This window comes from Eriocheir sinensis, chromosome 58 (assembly GCF_024679095.1).
Source record: "Eriocheir sinensis breed Jianghai 21 chromosome 58, ASM2467909v1, whole genome shotgun sequence".
NCBI lineage: Eukaryota > Metazoa > Arthropoda > Malacostraca > Decapoda > Varunidae > Eriocheir > Eriocheir sinensis.
Genome location: NC_066566.1, coordinates 6,806,213 through 6,823,757, shown reverse-complemented (window position 1 = coordinate 6,823,757; position 17,545 = coordinate 6,806,213). Strand labels below are relative to the sequence as shown.

The window sequence follows — 17,545 nt, the reverse complement described above, 5'->3', positions numbered from 1 at the left end:
ACACACACACACACACACACACACACACACACACACACACACACACACACACACACACACACACACACACACACACACACACACACACACACACACACACACACACACACACACACACACACACACACACACACACACACACACACACACACACACACACACACACACACACACACACACACACACACACACACACACACACACACACACACACACACACACACACACACACACACACACACACACACACACACACACACACACACACACACACACACACACACACACACACACACACACACACACACACACACACACACACACACACACACACACACACACACACACACACACACACACACACACACACACACACACACACACACACACACACACACACACACACACACACACACACACACACACACACACACACACACACACACACACACACACACACACACACACACACACACACACACACACACACACACACACACACACACACACACACACACACACACACACACACACACACACACACACACACACACACACACACACACACACACACACACACACACACACACACACACACACACACACACACACACACACACACACACACACACACACACACACACACACACACACACACACACACACACCTTCCCATTCTTACTTCAGGTTACTCAAAACACCATTGTAGAAACTATAGATTTATTTACTCGTGATCACAAAATATTAACACTATAGACATGAGGATTATAAATATAGGGACTTTATGCATGGGGATGATCCGCTGAATTGCGCTTTTTGAGACCGAGAAAGACTAAATGATAAGGGAAGAGACAGAAGAGGAAAAGAAAGAGGAGAGATAAAAGGAGAGCAAGGAGGGTGCAAGTGTGGAGAGAGTGCTACCGGTGAGGAGGAGGAGGATATGATAGTGGATCCAGGTTAAGGAGAATAGGAGAAGGGGAAAGAAGGAGAAAATGTAGGAGGAAGAAAGGGTAAGTAGTGGAAGGAAGAATGAGGAAAGGGAGAAGAGGAGAGACAGATAGGAAGGTAGCGAAAGGAGAGAGAGAGAGAAAATAGATATAAGAGAACAAAGACAGTGACGGTAGAAGAGCAAACAAAGATAGATAGAGAGAGAGAGAGAGAGAGAGAGAGAGAGAGAGAGAGAGAGAGAGAGAGAGAGAGAGAGAGAGAGAGAGAGAGAGAGAGAGAGAGAGAGAGAGAGAGAGAATCGCGGGGGAAGAAGAGACAGAAAAAAAAATAATAAAAAAGGGAAAAAGGAAAGGACAGGTAAATACAGGTGTTAGAGAATCTCAAGTAGACATATACACCAGACTACATATGTAACGTCTGGGGGGGTGCTGTGTCCGGGGGGGCGAGGGGCGGGGTGAAGGTAAGGGCCTCCACTCCCCTCTCCTCTTCTCTTAGCGGCGGGGCTGGGGGCTGGGGGGGCGCCGCTCTCTCCGTGGCCCCCCTGGTCGGTCCCCCGCTGCTCATACACTCCTGGGAGACACGGGTTTGATAAGTGCGGGAGTCTGGGGGGGGGAGGTCAGGGGGGGGAGGGCATGGGTGATGGTGAATGGGGGTCATGGTGTTGGTGCTGCCCGTGTGTGTGTGTGTGTGTGTGTGTGTGTGTGTGTGTGTGTGTGTGTGTGTGTGTGTGTGTGTATCTTTCCTTCTTGGACTTGAAAGATAAGGGGATGATAAGTAGTATATAACCTTATCTTCGTTTGTCTTCAATCTGCGAGTCTCTCTCTCTCTCAGGACAGGATCGCGAATTGGTTGAGCAACAGACAACAAAGAGTAGTGATTGACGGATTTAACTCAGAGTGGGCGCCTGTCACTAGTGGCGTCCCTCAGGGCTCGGTTCTTGGCCCAGTGCTCTTCATTATTTACATCAACGACGTGGATGTTGGACTCAATAACCGCATTAGTAAATTTGCAGACGACACAAAGATTGGTAACTCGGTTCTCACTGACGAAGACAGGCAAAGCCTCCAAGAGGATTTGCACAAAATTTCAGCTTGGTCGGATAGATGGGAGATGCCCTTTAACGTAGACAAGTGCCAGGTCCTTCAAGTTGGAACGAGGAATAAAAAGTTTGATTACGAAATGCGCGGCGTTAAACTCAAAGCGTTCAATGCGTCAAGGACTTGGGGTCAAAATCGCGTCAAACCTCAAATTCTCACAGCAATGCATCGATGCAGCAAATAAAGCGAACAGAATGTTGGGCTTCATTAAAAGAAACTTTTTATTTAAGAATAAAGATGTAATACTCCTGCTCTACAACAGTTTAGTCAGACCCCACTTGGAATATGCGGTACAGTTTTGGTCTCCTCACCATGCAAAGGATATTGCTAAATTAGAAGGTGTTCAGCGTCGGGCAACGAAAATTATCCCTTCCTTGCGCAACAAATCCTACGAAGAAAGGCTTTCACCCTTAACATGTTCTCTTGAGAAACGTCGCCTGAGGAAAACTGATCGAATGTTTTAAAATACTTAATGGTTTCACGAATGTAGACAGATCAACATTGTTTATGATCGATGACACTTTGCGCACGAGGAACAATGGCGTAAAACTCAGATGTAGACAAGTAAATTCAGACTGCACCAAATTTTTCTTCACCAACGTTGTAGTGCGAGAATGGAATAAGCTCCCATCATCAGTGGTCCAGTGTAACACGATTGACTCCTTCAAAAATAAGCTCGACCGTCACTTCCTTCAACTTAATATCAACTAGAGTAGAAATGCAACGTTTGGAGTCTTCTGATTAATGTAAAATCACTTAGGTTTAAGGACAGACCACCAAGTCTGGACCATGGGGTCTGTGTGGTCTGATTTTCTATGTAAATCTATCTATGTAAATCTCTCTCTCTCTCTCTCTCTCTCTCTCTCTCTCTCTCTCTCTCAAACCGTTTTAACAAGTACAACAACATTCCTTTATGAGAGTGGTGATAAGATACGAGGATGAGATGTTTCGTTTTTTCTCCTCCTCTTCCTCCTCCTCCTCCTCCTCTTCTTCCTCCTCCTCCTCCTCCTCCTGCTCCTCCTCCTCCTCCTCCTCCTCCTCTTCCTCCTCCTCCTCCTGTTTTCTCCACTCCTCTCCTCTTATCTTACCCTATCGTTGTTTTGCCGTTATCTTGTAATTTGATATATTTTTATATGCGAAGCCTCGAAGTCTGAGCTGTGTATGTGTGTGTATCTGTTGGGAGGGGTACCTTTTCATAAGAACATAAGAGTCTGCAAGAGGCCGGTAGGCCTGTACGAGGCAGCTCCTTTGAACCTAACCTCCCGTGAATCTAACCCCACCTAATATCACTGTCCATGAATTTATCTAATCTATTTTTGAATGCATCTATCGTGTTGCCACTCAGAATATGACTGCTAAGTTTGTTCCACTCATTCGCAACTCTATTTTTAAACCAGTCCTTGCCTTATTAAAGCCATTTAACCATTTATAACTTCGATCATCTCTCATCGCATCCTTCGCCGTTCTAGAGAATGCAAATTTTAATGTTTGAGTCTGTCCTCTTATGGCAAGTTCAACCCGTAAATCACTTTTGTCATTCTTTCATCACATGTTCTTACATCTTAATATTGTAAGGAGACCAGGAGTGACACACTGCTTTCTTTCCCCTATACCTATCTTCCCCATCCCTAACCTCCTTATTCCTTTACACCCACCCCCTATCCCCCCTACTAGTCCTCCACACCTGTCCCCTTGTCCCTTACCTTTGCCACGGCCTCCAGGTAGGTGGGTGGCGGCGCCTCGTCAGCCACGTCCAGGTAAGAAGGGGGCTCGTCATACCAACAGGTGCTCGTGCTGCCCCTCCGCCCCTCCTCTGCCTCCCCCTCGCCCCCCTGCCCCCCGTCGATGCTCCTTCTGCAACACCTTGGGAAGAAGGAAAGAATGGGTTAAGAAGGAGGAAGGGGGGTTGAATGGGAAGGTGTAGCAAGCGAAAGGAAAAGAAGAGGTTAAGAAGCGGGAGAAGGGGTGAGATTGATGGGAAGGTATAGAGGGTGAAAGGAAAGAAGAAGGGGTTAAGAAGGGGAAAAGGGAGGGTGAATGGAAAGATATAGAGGGTGAAGGGAAAGGGAAAGAAGAAGGGAATAGGAGGGGGAAAGGAAAGGGGACTCAGTGGGAAGATATAGAAGGTGAAGGGTAAAAGGAAAGAAGGGGTTGGATAGGGAAAGTAACATTATAGGATGGAGAGGAAAGGGGAAAGAGGAAGGGGAACACGTAAAGAAGAAACATCAGTAAGTGGAAAAAGGGGAAGATTAAGAGAAAAAGGGAGGATTTAGAAGAAAGGGGAGCGGGGAGGGGGAGTGAAGGGAGGTGAAGGTGAGGGGAGAAGATGAGAAAGAAGAGGTGATACAGAGGAAAGGGAAAGAAAGGGGTGGAAGGGGAAGGGAGAGGCGAATGAAGGGGGTGCAGAGAACAAGGGGGAAGGTGAGGGGAAAAGATAGGGAAGAGATGATGACGAGGAAGAGGAAAGAAGGGCGTGAAAGGGGAAAGGGGAGGTGGATTAAGGGAAGGGAAAGAGATGAGAAGGAGGAAGTGACGTAGGGGAAGGGAAAAGGTTGGGTGCGAGGCAAGAAACGAGTCCCAGGAAAAAGAATATATAGTTTTAAAAGAAAGAACAATTACATTACTACATTTTTTCGCTTCAACCCACTCCTCCTCCTCCTCCTCCTCCTCCTCCTCCTCCTTTTCTTCCTTCTCACCTTCTGGTCACAATCATATGGAAGATGGAGAGGCAGATGATGAAGATGGCGGTGCAGACGAAGACGCGGATCATCCAAGTCACCAGCAGTGTTACCATGTCAGGCTCACAACCCCCTGCGAGATTGATAGACAGATAGATAGATAGAGAGAGTGATAATTATTGTTATTATTATTATTATTATTATTATTATTATTATTATTATTATTATTATTATTATTATTAGATTATCAAGCACCTGGATGCATTGATGAAGCTTATCTCTTTTCCTTTGTGTTTTTTACCCCTTTTTTTCATCTTTCTGCTTTCCTCTTTTCCTTCCTCATCTTCTTTCCTTTTTCTTTCATTTTTCATCTTTTTCCTGCCTGATCTTTCCTTTTTCTTTTATTTTTATCAGTTTTCCTCCCCTCATCTTCTCTCCTTCTCTCTTTCATTTTTTTTACCTACTTTTCCTTCCTTATCTTCTCTTTCTCTCATATTCGGATGCATTAATTAAAATTCTCTTGTTTTCTTCAGCTCAACTTTTCTTTACCTCCTTCCTTTCCTCACCTTTTTCTTTTTCTACCTCTTTTCCTCCCACGTTTTCTTTCTTCTTTATATCATCATTCATCTTTAACAGTACCATTTTCCTCCCTTTCCCTCTATTTCTCTCCCCATTCCTTCCCTCAGTTCGTTTCTCTTTCTTACTTCTTCTCTATTTCATCATTCTTTCCGTATTTTTTTATTTCTGTCCCAATGTTTCCCCTTTCCACCTTTTGACTTTCCTTTTCCTTTTTTCTAATTATTTTTCTCTCATCTCTTTCTTTATTCTTATATGCTCCTCTAAACTTCTTTCCTTCCTTTTTTTTCCCCTCCTATCCCCTATGCATCCATTCTTCCTTTTCCCTTATCCCTCATCCACCCTTTCCCTCCCTTCACCCTTTCCCAGCACCCCTTCATCCCTCCACTCTTCCCTACCCTTCCCTGTTCGTCCTTTCCTTCCTCCTCCCTCCACCTCTCTGTTTTATTCCCTTTCTACCCCTTCTTTTCATAGTCATCCTCCACTCCTACCCTCTTTCCACCCTCATCCTTCCCTTGCCTCATTTTCCCCTTCATTCCTTCACCTGCGGACCCACCTGAGCCGTCGGGGACGTAGTTGCTGATACAGACGCATAGGTCGTTAACACACACCAGGTTGAGCTGACTGATGCAGGGGCTGGAGGCAAAGGGGCTGCAGGAGGTGTTGTAGAGGCCAGGCAGATCTGTGGGAGAGGAAGATGTTTGATTTTCCCTTATTCTCCGCTTCTCCACCTCGACTCCTCCACTCTCCACCCTTCCACTGGCTCCATCTCCTCTCTGTGTATCTTTTTTTTTTTACAACAAAGGAGACAGCTCAAGGGCACAAAAAAAGGAAACCGTAATAAAAAAGAAGCCCGCTACTTGCTGCTCCTGAAAAAGAATCCAAAGAGATGGCCGAAAGAGAGGTCAATTTCTCATTACTATAAGCTTCCTCCCCTTCCATCCATCCTTCATTATTGCGTTATTCATTGCTCATTCTTATACATTGAGTGCATCACATATCACTGTCAACATCATCATCAGCAGCTTTCTGTACTCGTGACAGACTAATGATTCAATATTTCTTTCTCCTTCACAGCATAACAATTCGTCCCTCCCTCCGGCCGTTATTACCTGGAGCAGCTTTTACCTGTGTACTGATTGGCCTCCTCTTTCTCTGTACAGGTAAGTCAGGTGCGTGTTTTCTTATTCTTTCTTTCCTTTTTTCTTTTCTTTTACTAAAACAGAAAAAAAAGGAAAGAAAGAATGGACGGAATGATGTTTTAGATGGGTATGCCTGTCCACGTGTTTGTTGTTCTTGTTGTTGTTGATGTTGGTGGTAGTGATGATGGTGATGGTGGTGGTGGTGATGTCGAAGTAGTAGTGTTAATTGTTGTGTTGCGTCATGTTGCCAGTGTGTGTGTGTGTGTGTGTGTGTGTGTGTGTGTGTGTGTGTGTGTGTGTGTGTGTGTGTATACCCGCATTAACTGTTTACTTTTATGTTTCATCACGAGGGCTGTGACCTAGTAATAGCTGTTCAGTGTTGCACCACGTTACGGGGAGCACCGCAGACCGCAGACCACAGACCGCAGATAATGTCATAATCGTCATTGTTGGGGCCGGCGGGGCGGGGCACTCGCAGACCTCAGATAAAAGTTAAGAATCACCTTAGGTTGGTATTGTCAGACGCTCCCACACCTCACATCAACTCTTTCCAAAGGTACAAAAGGAGATTAGTTGGCTAGTCATGAGCGTTTTTTTTTTCTTCAGGTTCATGGTACAGAAGAAGGGTCAAACTACCACCAGGGTCATAAAAAACCCCTGTAAATGCCCACAACTCTTACGAAAGCCTTGTCAAATGTGTGTACTTGAGCTCCGAAATGTTTAAAAATAAGGCTCTTACTATCTTAAAATATCGTAGTCGTCCTTATATAAAGTTGTAATAAACTATAAAAAACGAGTCTGTTGAAGGGAAACCATTAGAAACTCCATTGCTTTGGTCTTAGTAACAAAGTGTTTGGAAAGCTTGTTGGATGACGCAGTTCAGTCTGTCCATGCATGTGATGAGAATGTCGAGGTCACCAAAAGCTTCATATACCTTGGTAGCGCAGTGCATAACAATGGTAGGTGTCACCAGGAAGTCACTCGACGGATTGGCGGCCCACGGTGTTATGAACTCCCTCATTACGAGTATATGGCGTTGTCGATATCTATGCAAGCGGACAAAGACTCGCATCTAAGTCGCTTGCGCTCCCTGTCTTACTGTGTGGCTGCGAGACATGGACACTCACTAGTGATTTGGAAAGGCGTGTTGATGCTTTCGGTAGCAAATGCCTTCGCAGGATCATGGAGCATCACTGAAATGACCGTGTCAAACCAGGGCCTAGTTATAGAATACTACATTAAATACAAGAGTTAGGAAGAGATTTAGCCACACGCCTGAGGTTCATTTTTACTTTTAATTGAATAGAAAGATGGTTAAGATGCAAAATGAACCGCGGAAAGAATGTGTGTGTGTGTGTGTGTGTGTGTGTGTGTCACGAGAGAGAGAGAGAGAGAGAGAGAGAGAGAGAGAGAGAGAGAGAGAGAGAGAGAGAGAGAGAGAGAGAGAGAGAGAGAGAGAGAGAGAGAGAGAGAGAGAGAGAGAGATTAACAAACAGACAATTAAATAGGCAAGTATAAATAGATATAAATAGATAGAAAGACCCCCCACACACACACACACACACACACTGCTCCGGTAGATCAGGGGTTAGAGCCCTGCGCTGTCAGGCTCCGGCCTGGAAGGCGGGGGTTCGAGCCCCGCTCAGGCCGGGATTTTTCCGCTGACAAAGAGCGGTTACTGTCCCCCCCGAGCACGGGGAATGAGGTGTGTGGTGTGTGGGGTCTCAGTAGTACCCAGAGATCGACTATATGAGTTGCGCAAGTCTGGAGGGTATTTGCTGGCGATGAAGAGTCCAGCTCGTGATCAGGCCGTGGTGAAGTACACACACTGACTTGCAGACACTCAGCCTTTCGCTTATCGCCCCCTGATGCCACTCGATCCCGTTAGGAAGGAATTAAACCCTCTCGATCCCGTTCATGATCCTTCGTTTACCTTGACACCTCAGGAAGCGGTTAGAACATATTAAAAGGAGGAGGTTGTAAGAGAATTAACCTTGTTTGTGTTATTTTGTTGTTGTTGTTGTTGTTGTTGTTGTTGTTGTTGTTGTTGTTGTTGTTGTTGTATAGATTATCTTTACCCGTGAAGGGTTGTTATTTTGCTATTTGTTTTATTTTCATGTTTTCTCCACTTTTTTCATCTCCAGTTATTTATGATTTACTTTTTTGCCTTTTTTATAGTTATTGCACATCACTCGCGGTAATTCATACCTCAATTATTCGTTTTTTTTTTCTTTGCCTCATTCTCGCATACTATTTGGGATTGAAAAATCGAAATGAAGTTATCGTTTCCCTTTTATATAATTCCTTCTTTTCTTTATTTTCTCCTTTCTTTCTGTAACGCGTAACGACTATATGAAATGTGAAGCATGTTAGTTTTTCTTACGGTGACATTCATTAGAAATTCCTTCGTGTTGTTTGTGTTGCAAGCATGTGTTGTTTCGCCCCTGATGTGTCTGCCGCGCTGTGTTACATATTCTGCATTGTGACGTATTTTGTATTGCGTGGTGTTGATTGCGTTGCTTGTGTGTGGTTCTATGACGCGCGCGCGTGTGTGTGTGTGTGTGTTGCTTCATGAGGCTTACACGTCACGGTGGCGTTGATTTAGAGTTGCGTTATGTTTATCATGATATCGGTGGGTGTTTGAGAGTGGGCATTGCGTTGTCTGTTGGCATAGTATATCGTCACTGTGTACGGTAGGTACGAGTACATAATTGCGTATGTGGGTGGCGGTTACGTGTGTGTGTGTGTGTGTGTGTGTGTGTGTAATAGGTAGTTTTTTATCAGGATTAGTATCAAGTATTATTTTTTTTATGATTCAGTAATGGTTGCGTTATGTTAAGCAAAATGGCGCCACTATAAAACAATTGCCTGCCCCATAATGGTTTGGGGTGACCACTAGACCCACCAAGGAGGCCTACCGGCGCCATAGGCTAAAAATATTATTACATAAGATATGAATAAAGTACAGAAGACCAGGATCAACACGACAGCGAAAAAAAAAAAGTGAAGGTTTAGAGGAGGGAGCACAAGAGGGATGTTAGAAAAGTGAAGAGGAGGAGGCAAGGAGAGGATGGGAAGAAGAGCAGGGATAAAAGAACGGAGGAGATGAGAGGGCGACGAAAGGAAGGTGCATAGATGATGAAGAAGAGAGATAGATAGGAAATAGTGAAAAGTGAGAGCAAAGACAGGGCGGGAAACGAATTTGGACGCTTGAAAAAAGAGTAACGGGGAGGAGGCAAGTAGAGAATGAAAAGAGGAGCAGGGAGGAAACGGAAATGATGAGATGACTAAGAAAGAAAGATGCAGAGATGATGAAAAATTTAAATGGATAGAAAACGGCTTTGGACGCTGGAAAAAAAGGGAAGAAAAACAGGTAAATAAATCTCAATAAACTTTAATGTATTTCGTTAGGTCACTGAACGCGTGCTGGAACATTAGTTAAATTACCAGTGATTTACGACAGATTTTTTTAAGCGTGTTGTTAGAATTTGTTAACAGTTGCGTGGCTAGTTAGACTTTTTAATTCCATCTTTAGGACGTAGTTAAAAGTGTTGGATTTTCCCGTTTAGACGACGTTACAATCTCAGTCATGGAAAGTTATATGAAAAACAACAACAACCAACTGACCACACCTTGAAAAACGGATCAGAAAAGACAGATCACCCACATTATTGTAAGTAAAGATAAATACAACGTTTAAAAAAATCAATTGTAGGGTTTATTTGAGCTAGATATTGTTTACTTGCCATCAATCCGAGTAGCTATCAAGGCAAGTTATGTGTGAGGCGAGGCGGATAGGATTGAAAAATAAAAGAATCTTGTCATGGCGCGCTAATCAAGGTGAAACAGTACAGGTGAGGGCTTAGGCTAGGCTGATAGGGGTATTGATTGAGGGTGATTGCCTCCGCCGGTTACGTCTCAGGGGTGTCAGGGTCCATTCTCTCAAACATTTCTTGGCCTACTCACCAACATTTAATAAGGCTTCCGTAGAGGCTGTGTTAGTATTGCCGTGGGTAGCTTTATGCGCATAGTGATACTCTAACAAAGCTCCTGCACTATAGACGTAAAAACACTTATGACAACTTGACTAATCTCCACATGCATCCTTAGTTGTATAATCACACTCTGTACTGCCTGGGGGTTGGGATGGCATGCTCCTCCTCCCTTCTCCTTTGATGTTTACTTGCAACAATAAACCATAGACTTCACAATCTCTTTGACGGAAACGAGGCGCAGGATATAATTCGGGCCGATTTTTTCAAATTTTAAATTTAAAACATTTTTAAAAACCAAAGCAGCTAGACCTGAAAAAAAAACTAACCTCCCCTAGGCTTATATGCAGTACCATGAGCAGCAGCGGCATCAAAAAAAAAAAATTTCCCCCTAATAATTATATAAGTATAAATTTTTTTATTTAAGTATAAAAATAAAAAATAAAAAAACTAGATTTTCCTCATACTTTTACAAATGAAAAATCAATAATATATAATCAAATAGACATAGATATATTTACATATATTAATAAATATTTAGCACTTTTAAGCATTTATTTTTTTTTATTTTTTGTTTTTTTTTTTTATTTTTTGCACTTTTTTTCGTAAGTTTTTTCACATTAGAAACTTTATACTTGAGGAAAGCATTAATAAAATTTTAAAAAACAAAAAAACAAAGAATATTCATTTTTTCAATAACAAAAATAAATTTTTTTCTATATACAATCACAACTTATTTATTTTGCTTGCTGGCTATCGTCACCTTTTCCCGCCTCATCTCTTTTTAGCTTTTTGCCTATGACATCATCACTTCTTTTCTTCCTATGACTTATGGGGGCCCTGTCAGTTTCTGACTTGTACACATCCCCTCGACTGCTCCTCTCCTTCCTGCCCTGCTGCATCAGGCCTCTCTTCCTGCCGCTTCTGGCTTCAAGTCCTCTTCTTCCTCCTTCTGTCCCCTCGAAGTCAGAACCTGCACCAAACAAGTTGGAGAAGGTGAGGCTTTGATAATGCGGCAAGTGCACCTGTACCCCCAGGTAAGGTCTCCTGGCTGTGAGACCCCACCCAGGAGGGGTCTCAGGGCCGCCAAGACTCCAGGAGGTGCCTGAACCCGTCCCTGTGGCGCATGGCTCCCTGAGGAAGGGATCACCTCTCTCCTCCCTGAAGGAGGACATCATCAGGATGTAACATGTGACCCCAATTGGGCCATGTACGCCCGTCTCTGGATCTCCCTGTCCAGCTCCTCACCGTCTCCCCAGCTCTCCAGCGTCGACAGCTCGACAGCGGGTAATCCTCATCTCCTCACTCCTCTCGCCCTCTCCTCAAATTCCGGTTGCAGCACTCTCCTCCAGAAAATTGCCTCCTGCTGCTGGCACTCGACCACAGAGGTTGGCGACCACCTGCGTGGCGAGGAGTCCAACGTCCGGCGCGCGGGGTCCGGCCCGTCGTCGGCGTCCCCCTTCGGCTCTGGTCGTCAGTCAGCTCCGTCTGGCACCTCAGTCGTCTCCCTTCTCTTCTCCTCCTTCTGGTCCAGGTTGGCGCCTGAGGTCGGCCTGGCAGATGCAGGTGCTGGGCCAACAAATTCAGTATGATGTTGGCAGTTGTGGCTCCACCATGAGTTCTGCGTTCTGCAGAGTCGTCCAATTGTGGGAAAGGACGAGAGATAATAGGACTGTCTTGAGGAGTGGGTAACCGGAGGCAGCGGCAGGACAGCGATACGGCTTGGGAAGTGGGACTGCCTGCCTGCTGTAGGCCTAGCTGCTGTTAGGGGCGATGTAGACTAATACGTGTTGCCATGTACTTCCTAAACGTACATTTCTGTTTCTTTTACGTAAAGATTTCGACTTACATTCCAGATTTCAACCTATTTTTACTAAACGTTTGAAAGTGCGCTAAAGCTATTTTTTTTAACGTTTTACACAACGTTTTAGTGCACGCATGGTGCGATCCTCTAGTACTTTTACCATCCTGCCAAACTCACTTCCAAGTCCTGTTTCCACTTAAATATGTTTAAAAAACTGAATTTTTTGAAAATGTTTCACTTAAATTCGGGTGTCGGCGAGGCAGTGTTTGAGTTGGTCTGCCGAAAAGAAATTTCCACGCGACCCCTTGTAGCGAAGAAGAAAGAAAGACTAATCAATCAATCAATCAATCCTTTGTGGTCTTTGAGAAATTTGTTGAGAGTTGGACGCGTCTGAAAATACTGGTACAGGAGCGAGAAAACAAACGATACTGATCTTTCCTGCGTCAGACTCAAGTAACGGTTTGATTAGAACACAAACAATAATGATCTTTGCTCCACAAGTCATGTTAGGGTACCGTTACGTCAGACTAGTGCAGATTAACTCGTCTGGTCCTGCTTATCCCTGGTCGGTGTTGATCTGCTTTTGCTTAGAGTGGTTTAAGGCAGGATACTGGTTATGTGTCAAATGAATAAATGTGTGAGTCATATTTGTCTATGGCGGAAATATATTCTTATAGCATGATTTGTGACTGAATCAAAGCAAAGTTCATCATAATATTCATAGTAAAATACAAGGACACATACTCACTTTTTCAGTCGGACTCAAATGCAAGTCTAGGAACTGTTACTATTATAATGTACATGAATGAAGTCCAAGTATTTTTAACTACTTCAAGGATTTAGTTTTACTTTACGACAGTATCAGCCAAATTTATTATTATTATTTTTTTTTTTTAAGGGAACATACGCCCCACCTGTGCATGGCCTCAGTGTTTATCTTCTACATTTAAATAGCGTAACCTACATCTGATTTATTCTACCGATAGCCCCCTAAAAAAGAATTATCATGCGTCAGGTCACACCTTTTTAACCCGGTAGCTGCGGGGATCAGGTTTCTTAAAGACCCCCCTAAGCGAATTAAAAAGAAATAGTCATCACTCTTGCAAACCACTTCATATTACATATCAACGCATTTGTGATCAGTTTATGCAGCATCTACTTTCGGGGGTTTATATCATGGCAAAAATGTGGCTCGTCGCTGGTACACGGTAAAACCACAAATTTGGCCCATCGCTGCTACCCGGTTAATTAATTCTTGCCCTTCCTCACCTCTGCCGCTGCTGGCCACCGATCACTACACGTTTACTGTGCTTATAATCGACAATACTTGATACATTTTGCGCTTGGGCTGTGCTACTACGCTGAAACGATAAGAAACGACGAGGTGCCAAAAATAAAACAAATAGTGGATCTGTGACTCACGCATGGAAATAACGAGTAAACAAGCAAGTAAACAAAGAAAGGAGGAAAGTAAAGGAATGAGGAAAGGAAGGGCAAAAGAAAGGAAAGGAAGGAAGGAAGGAAGGGGCCTGATTGAGTACAAACATACGTACAAAGCGAATTCTAAATCTCGAGACCAAGTACACAAAAAATAATTTAGACTGTTCGAGTATTTGTATTTTAGATTTTTGTTCGGTGGTTTTTCCATTTTGCTTCTAAGTCTTAGTGTTTGTGTCTGAGGCTGTGAAGGTCAGGGTCAAACCAGCCACAATAAGCTGTGTGTGTAGTAATCTTGGGAGGACTCAACATACAATTAAGCGACAAGAAATAACACTCTCAAGGACACACAAGGCTCCTGAAGCTTATTATATCCGATGAGGCTGACGGGCTTTGGGTACAGGCTATGGTGGCGGGGGGAAGGTGGGTGGGGGTTAAGAGAAGGAGGAGGAGAAAGAGGAGGAGACGAAACCGAAAGAGGAAGACGAAGAGAAGGAAGAGAAAGAGGAATACGATAAATGAGATAAGAAGAAGAAGAAGAAGAAGAAGACTGAAGTGAGCAGATGATGAAGAAGAAAGGAAAAAGAAAAGAAAAAATAATAAGAAGAAAAAGAAGAAAAAGAAGAAGACTGGTGAGCAGGTAATGATGAAAAAGAAAAAAAAAACAATAATAGAGGAAAAAGAAGAGGAGGAGGAGGAGGAGGAAAATAGAACGAAAATCTGACAAACAAAAATTCCAGGGGGGGAGTGGGGGGGGGGCTAAAATCAGTGTAGTAGGGACAAGTAAAGAAAAACAATACGAAACGAAAGTAAAGAAAACCTTGGCGAGTGAGTGATTAAGAAAAGAGAGCGAGCGAGCGAGTGAGTGAGCGCCCGAGGGAGCCTGAGAGTGCCAGGGGGAAGGGAGGGGCGGATTGATAGAGGCAGTGACATCTCAAGTATAGGGTTCATTGATAGAAGTCATTGTTGATAGCGTTCTGAAGGAGGAAGAGGACTCGCAGCGTTGTCAAATTATCGTACTTATCACATTGCCTTTTCGTAGTTTCTGACATATAACTATTGCGAAAATGAAAGAAAACCATCACTATTTAAAATTTTCAGCGTTAACTTTAATTTTCGATCCATATTTGTAAAGGTACGAGAGTTTTAGGAATGAAAATGCTTAAAGTACGATGTTCAGAGTACGACAATTTGCCATCGCTGAGGAGGAGTCTGTCACGAGCCCCGCCCACCCACCGCCCGCTTGTAGGACCTCGGATCTATATAAGCGCCACAGATCTATGTAAAGGGTTGGCGGTGTGTCTTATTATACCAGTGTGTGTGTCTCAACCTCCTTCCATCCCTGACACATTCTTCTACACTCTCTATCTCTGTCTCTCTATCTCTCTATGTCTTTATGTAAGGGTTAGTGCGACGGAGATGAACACTGAGGCCACGCGCACTTATAACGTATGCCCTTACTTTACCTTTATTTATGTCTATCTATTAATCTAGCTCTCTCTATCTCTGTCTCTCTATCTCTCTATGTCTTTATATAAGGGTTAATGTGACGGAGATGAGCACTGAGGCAACGCGCACTTATAACGCCCCTACTTTACCTTTATTTATGTCTATCTATTAATCTAGCTCTTTCTAATTCTTTCTTTCCAACTTTCTTTTCTATTTTCATTATTTCATCAATCCACTCACTCATTGTTTGTTTGTTTTTTCTAGACCTTTCATGTATTTGTTTTGTTTTTTTCTTTCTTTCTTCCCTAACTTAATAGATGATTTGTTGTATTAGTGTTATCATTGTTTTTTTTTCTGTACACGAACGGCGTAGCAGGAAATGCGTAGAGACTTATATTGTTTCTACTTGTTTCCTTCCATACGATCTCCTTTTATTCCTTCGTTCACTAATTTTCTATCTTCCTTTTTTTCATTCATTCAATCATTCATTCATTCATTCTCTCCTATCCGTCTTCCTTCTTAACATTTTTTTCTCCTTTTTTACTATTTGCGTCCTTCCTTTCATCCTTCCTTCCTTCCTTACATCCTTCCTTCTTTCCTTCCTTTCCTTCTTCCTATCTTTTTTTCTTTCCTTCCTTTCCCCCCTGTTCCCTTCCTTCTATTCTTCCTTTCTATATTTCTTCTTCCCTTCCTTTCCTCCTTTCTTTCCTCCTTCCTTCCTTTCTTCCTACCTTCCCTCCTTCCATCCTTCCTTCCTTTCCTTCTTCCTATCTTTTTTCTTTCCTTCCTTTCCCCCTCGTTTCCTTCCTTCTTTTCTTCCTTTCTATATTTCTTCTTTCCTTCCTTCCCTCCTTTCTTTCCTCCTTTCTTCCTTCCTTCCTTTCTTTCCTTTCTTTTGTCCTTCTTTCCCTCCTTCCTTCCTTTACTTTCCTCCTTTCTTTGTTTACTTTAGGAGCAGCGAGTAGCGGGCTTTTTTTTATTATTGTTTCCTTTTTTGTGCCCTTGAGCTGTCTCCTTTGTTGTAAAAAAAAAAAAATGCTTGTTTACTTGTTATTTTCATCCGTGAGTCTCAGATCTATTATTTGTCTTATTTCTGGCGCCTCGTCGTTTCTTATCGTTGCAGCGTCGTAACACAAGGCCAAGCGCAATACTTCCAAGCTTTCGTAACGCATATCATACCTACGTCCTTGCCGACCCACTGCGTATATGCTTGCACGTAACACTGCTTGCGCCGTTTGTGTGTCTTTTCCATTCTTCTTTTTTCCTCTTCTTCCACTCCTTCCTCTTTTCGTTTATGTAGCCTACCGATTATCTTTCTCTTTTTACTTGTTTTGTTTCCACTCGTTTATCCATATCAGCGTGTTACTAGTGTATATATGTGTATGGAGTTGGGTAGGTAGGTACGCGGGTATACTGGTTGGTAGTTAGGTAGGCAGATCTTGTGTGTGTGTGTGTGGGGGGGGGGGGGGTCATACTCATGCATAATTGTATCAGCCTGAGAAGCACATGGATACCTCGTGTTATACGTCCAGAACAAACTAGATTCAGAGATATTGAGAAGTGTCTAGGCGAGATGGTCCCTGGAGGAGGAGGAGGAGGAGGAGGAGGAAGAAGGGGAATATTAAGTGACTCACCTCGACTTTGCGTTCCGTGGACGTGCGGCACCTCAAGCGTGACAGGCGGTGTTGAATCCATCGCGGTGGTAGTGGTTGTGGTGGTTATGGTGGTGATTTGATAGCAGTTAGAAGGTAATGGTGGTGATCACAAGATTCACCCCCAAATCTATCCTTAATCACTTCCTTACTGATGTATATGACACACACAAACACACATACACACACAGGTTCAGAAGGGAAGGCACGAAGCGTCTTGATGGCAGCTTAACTCGTTCTCTCCCTCACCGTGCAAGTTCGGTTTATCTTCGTAATGGCATTGTTTACACGAAGACGGAGGATTAGTGTCACGCCAAGCTGCTGTGACGGGAAGGTTAGTCGGACTGTCTTCGTGGTGTCAGTCTGTCTGCGCGATGGTTGGTTTATGTGACGCGAAGCTACGCAGTGTGACGCCAGGCTCCTGTGATGCCCAAATGACCATGGCACTGTCCCGCGTACACTGGTCGCTCCTGTCCCCGCGCAGGTATAATAGTTCCCGCTCCGACCTACCCCAATGCCTGTTATCAGTGGGCGGAGGAACAGACATGCCGAGAACGAAGCACGAGCTCGATAACCGCATGTTCAGTGATCGGTCATTCCCAGTGTCCCTCCCCCGCCCTTTCTCTCTGCCTCAATCCTCTGAAGAACGTCCACCGTCTTGAGGTCTGAAGGCTTCACTGCATGGGTTCACTTTTTGCGGCCGACACGTGGCCAGTCACGGGGCGGTGTGCTGATGCTGGACGGTTTTGGTACGCGGTGGTTGGTTTGTC

The 17,545-nt window shown here is 43.9% G+C and overlaps 1 protein-coding gene and 1 long non-coding RNA gene across 2 annotated transcripts in view; one reads left to right on the top strand and one right to left on the bottom strand.

Moving 5' to 3' along the window:
* The window catches only part of LOC126985101 (uncharacterized), a 114,046-nt gene that overhangs the window by 85,320 nt on the left and 11,181 nt on the right, over positions 1-17,545 (top strand). The window contains exon 3 of the long non-coding RNA XR_007738300.1: positions 6,377-6,462. This is a non-coding gene — a long non-coding RNA (uncharacterized LOC126985101). The remainder of the gene's footprint in view (positions 1-6,376; positions 6,463-17,545) is intronic.
* LOC126985100 (uncharacterized) lies at positions 704-17,522 on the bottom strand. The gene is made up of 5 exons (XM_050839553.1): positions 16,758-17,522; positions 5,856-5,981; positions 4,742-4,856; positions 3,749-3,908; positions 704-1,518 (listed from the first exon to the last, which is right to left on the bottom strand). Exons 1-5 carry the CDS (start codon positions 16,816-16,818, stop codon positions 1,351-1,353), a joined length of 630 nt encoding a protein of 209 aa, XP_050695510.1. The 5' UTR covers positions 16,819-17,522; the 3' UTR covers positions 704-1,350.

Coding starts and splice junctions, on each gene's coding strand:
- LOC126985100 (XM_050839553.1), bottom strand. CDS start 16,818: ATGGATTCAACACCGCCTGTCACGCTTGAGGTGCCGCACGTCCACGGA. Junction 5,982..16,757: donor CCACGGAACGCAAAGTCGAG/GTGAGTCACTTA, acceptor CCTCTCCCACAG/ATCTGCCTGGCCTCTACAAC. Junction 1,519..3,748: donor ACCTGGAGGCCGTGGCAAAG/GTAAGGGACAAG, acceptor CGTGTCTCCCAG/GAGTGTATGAGCAGCGGGGG.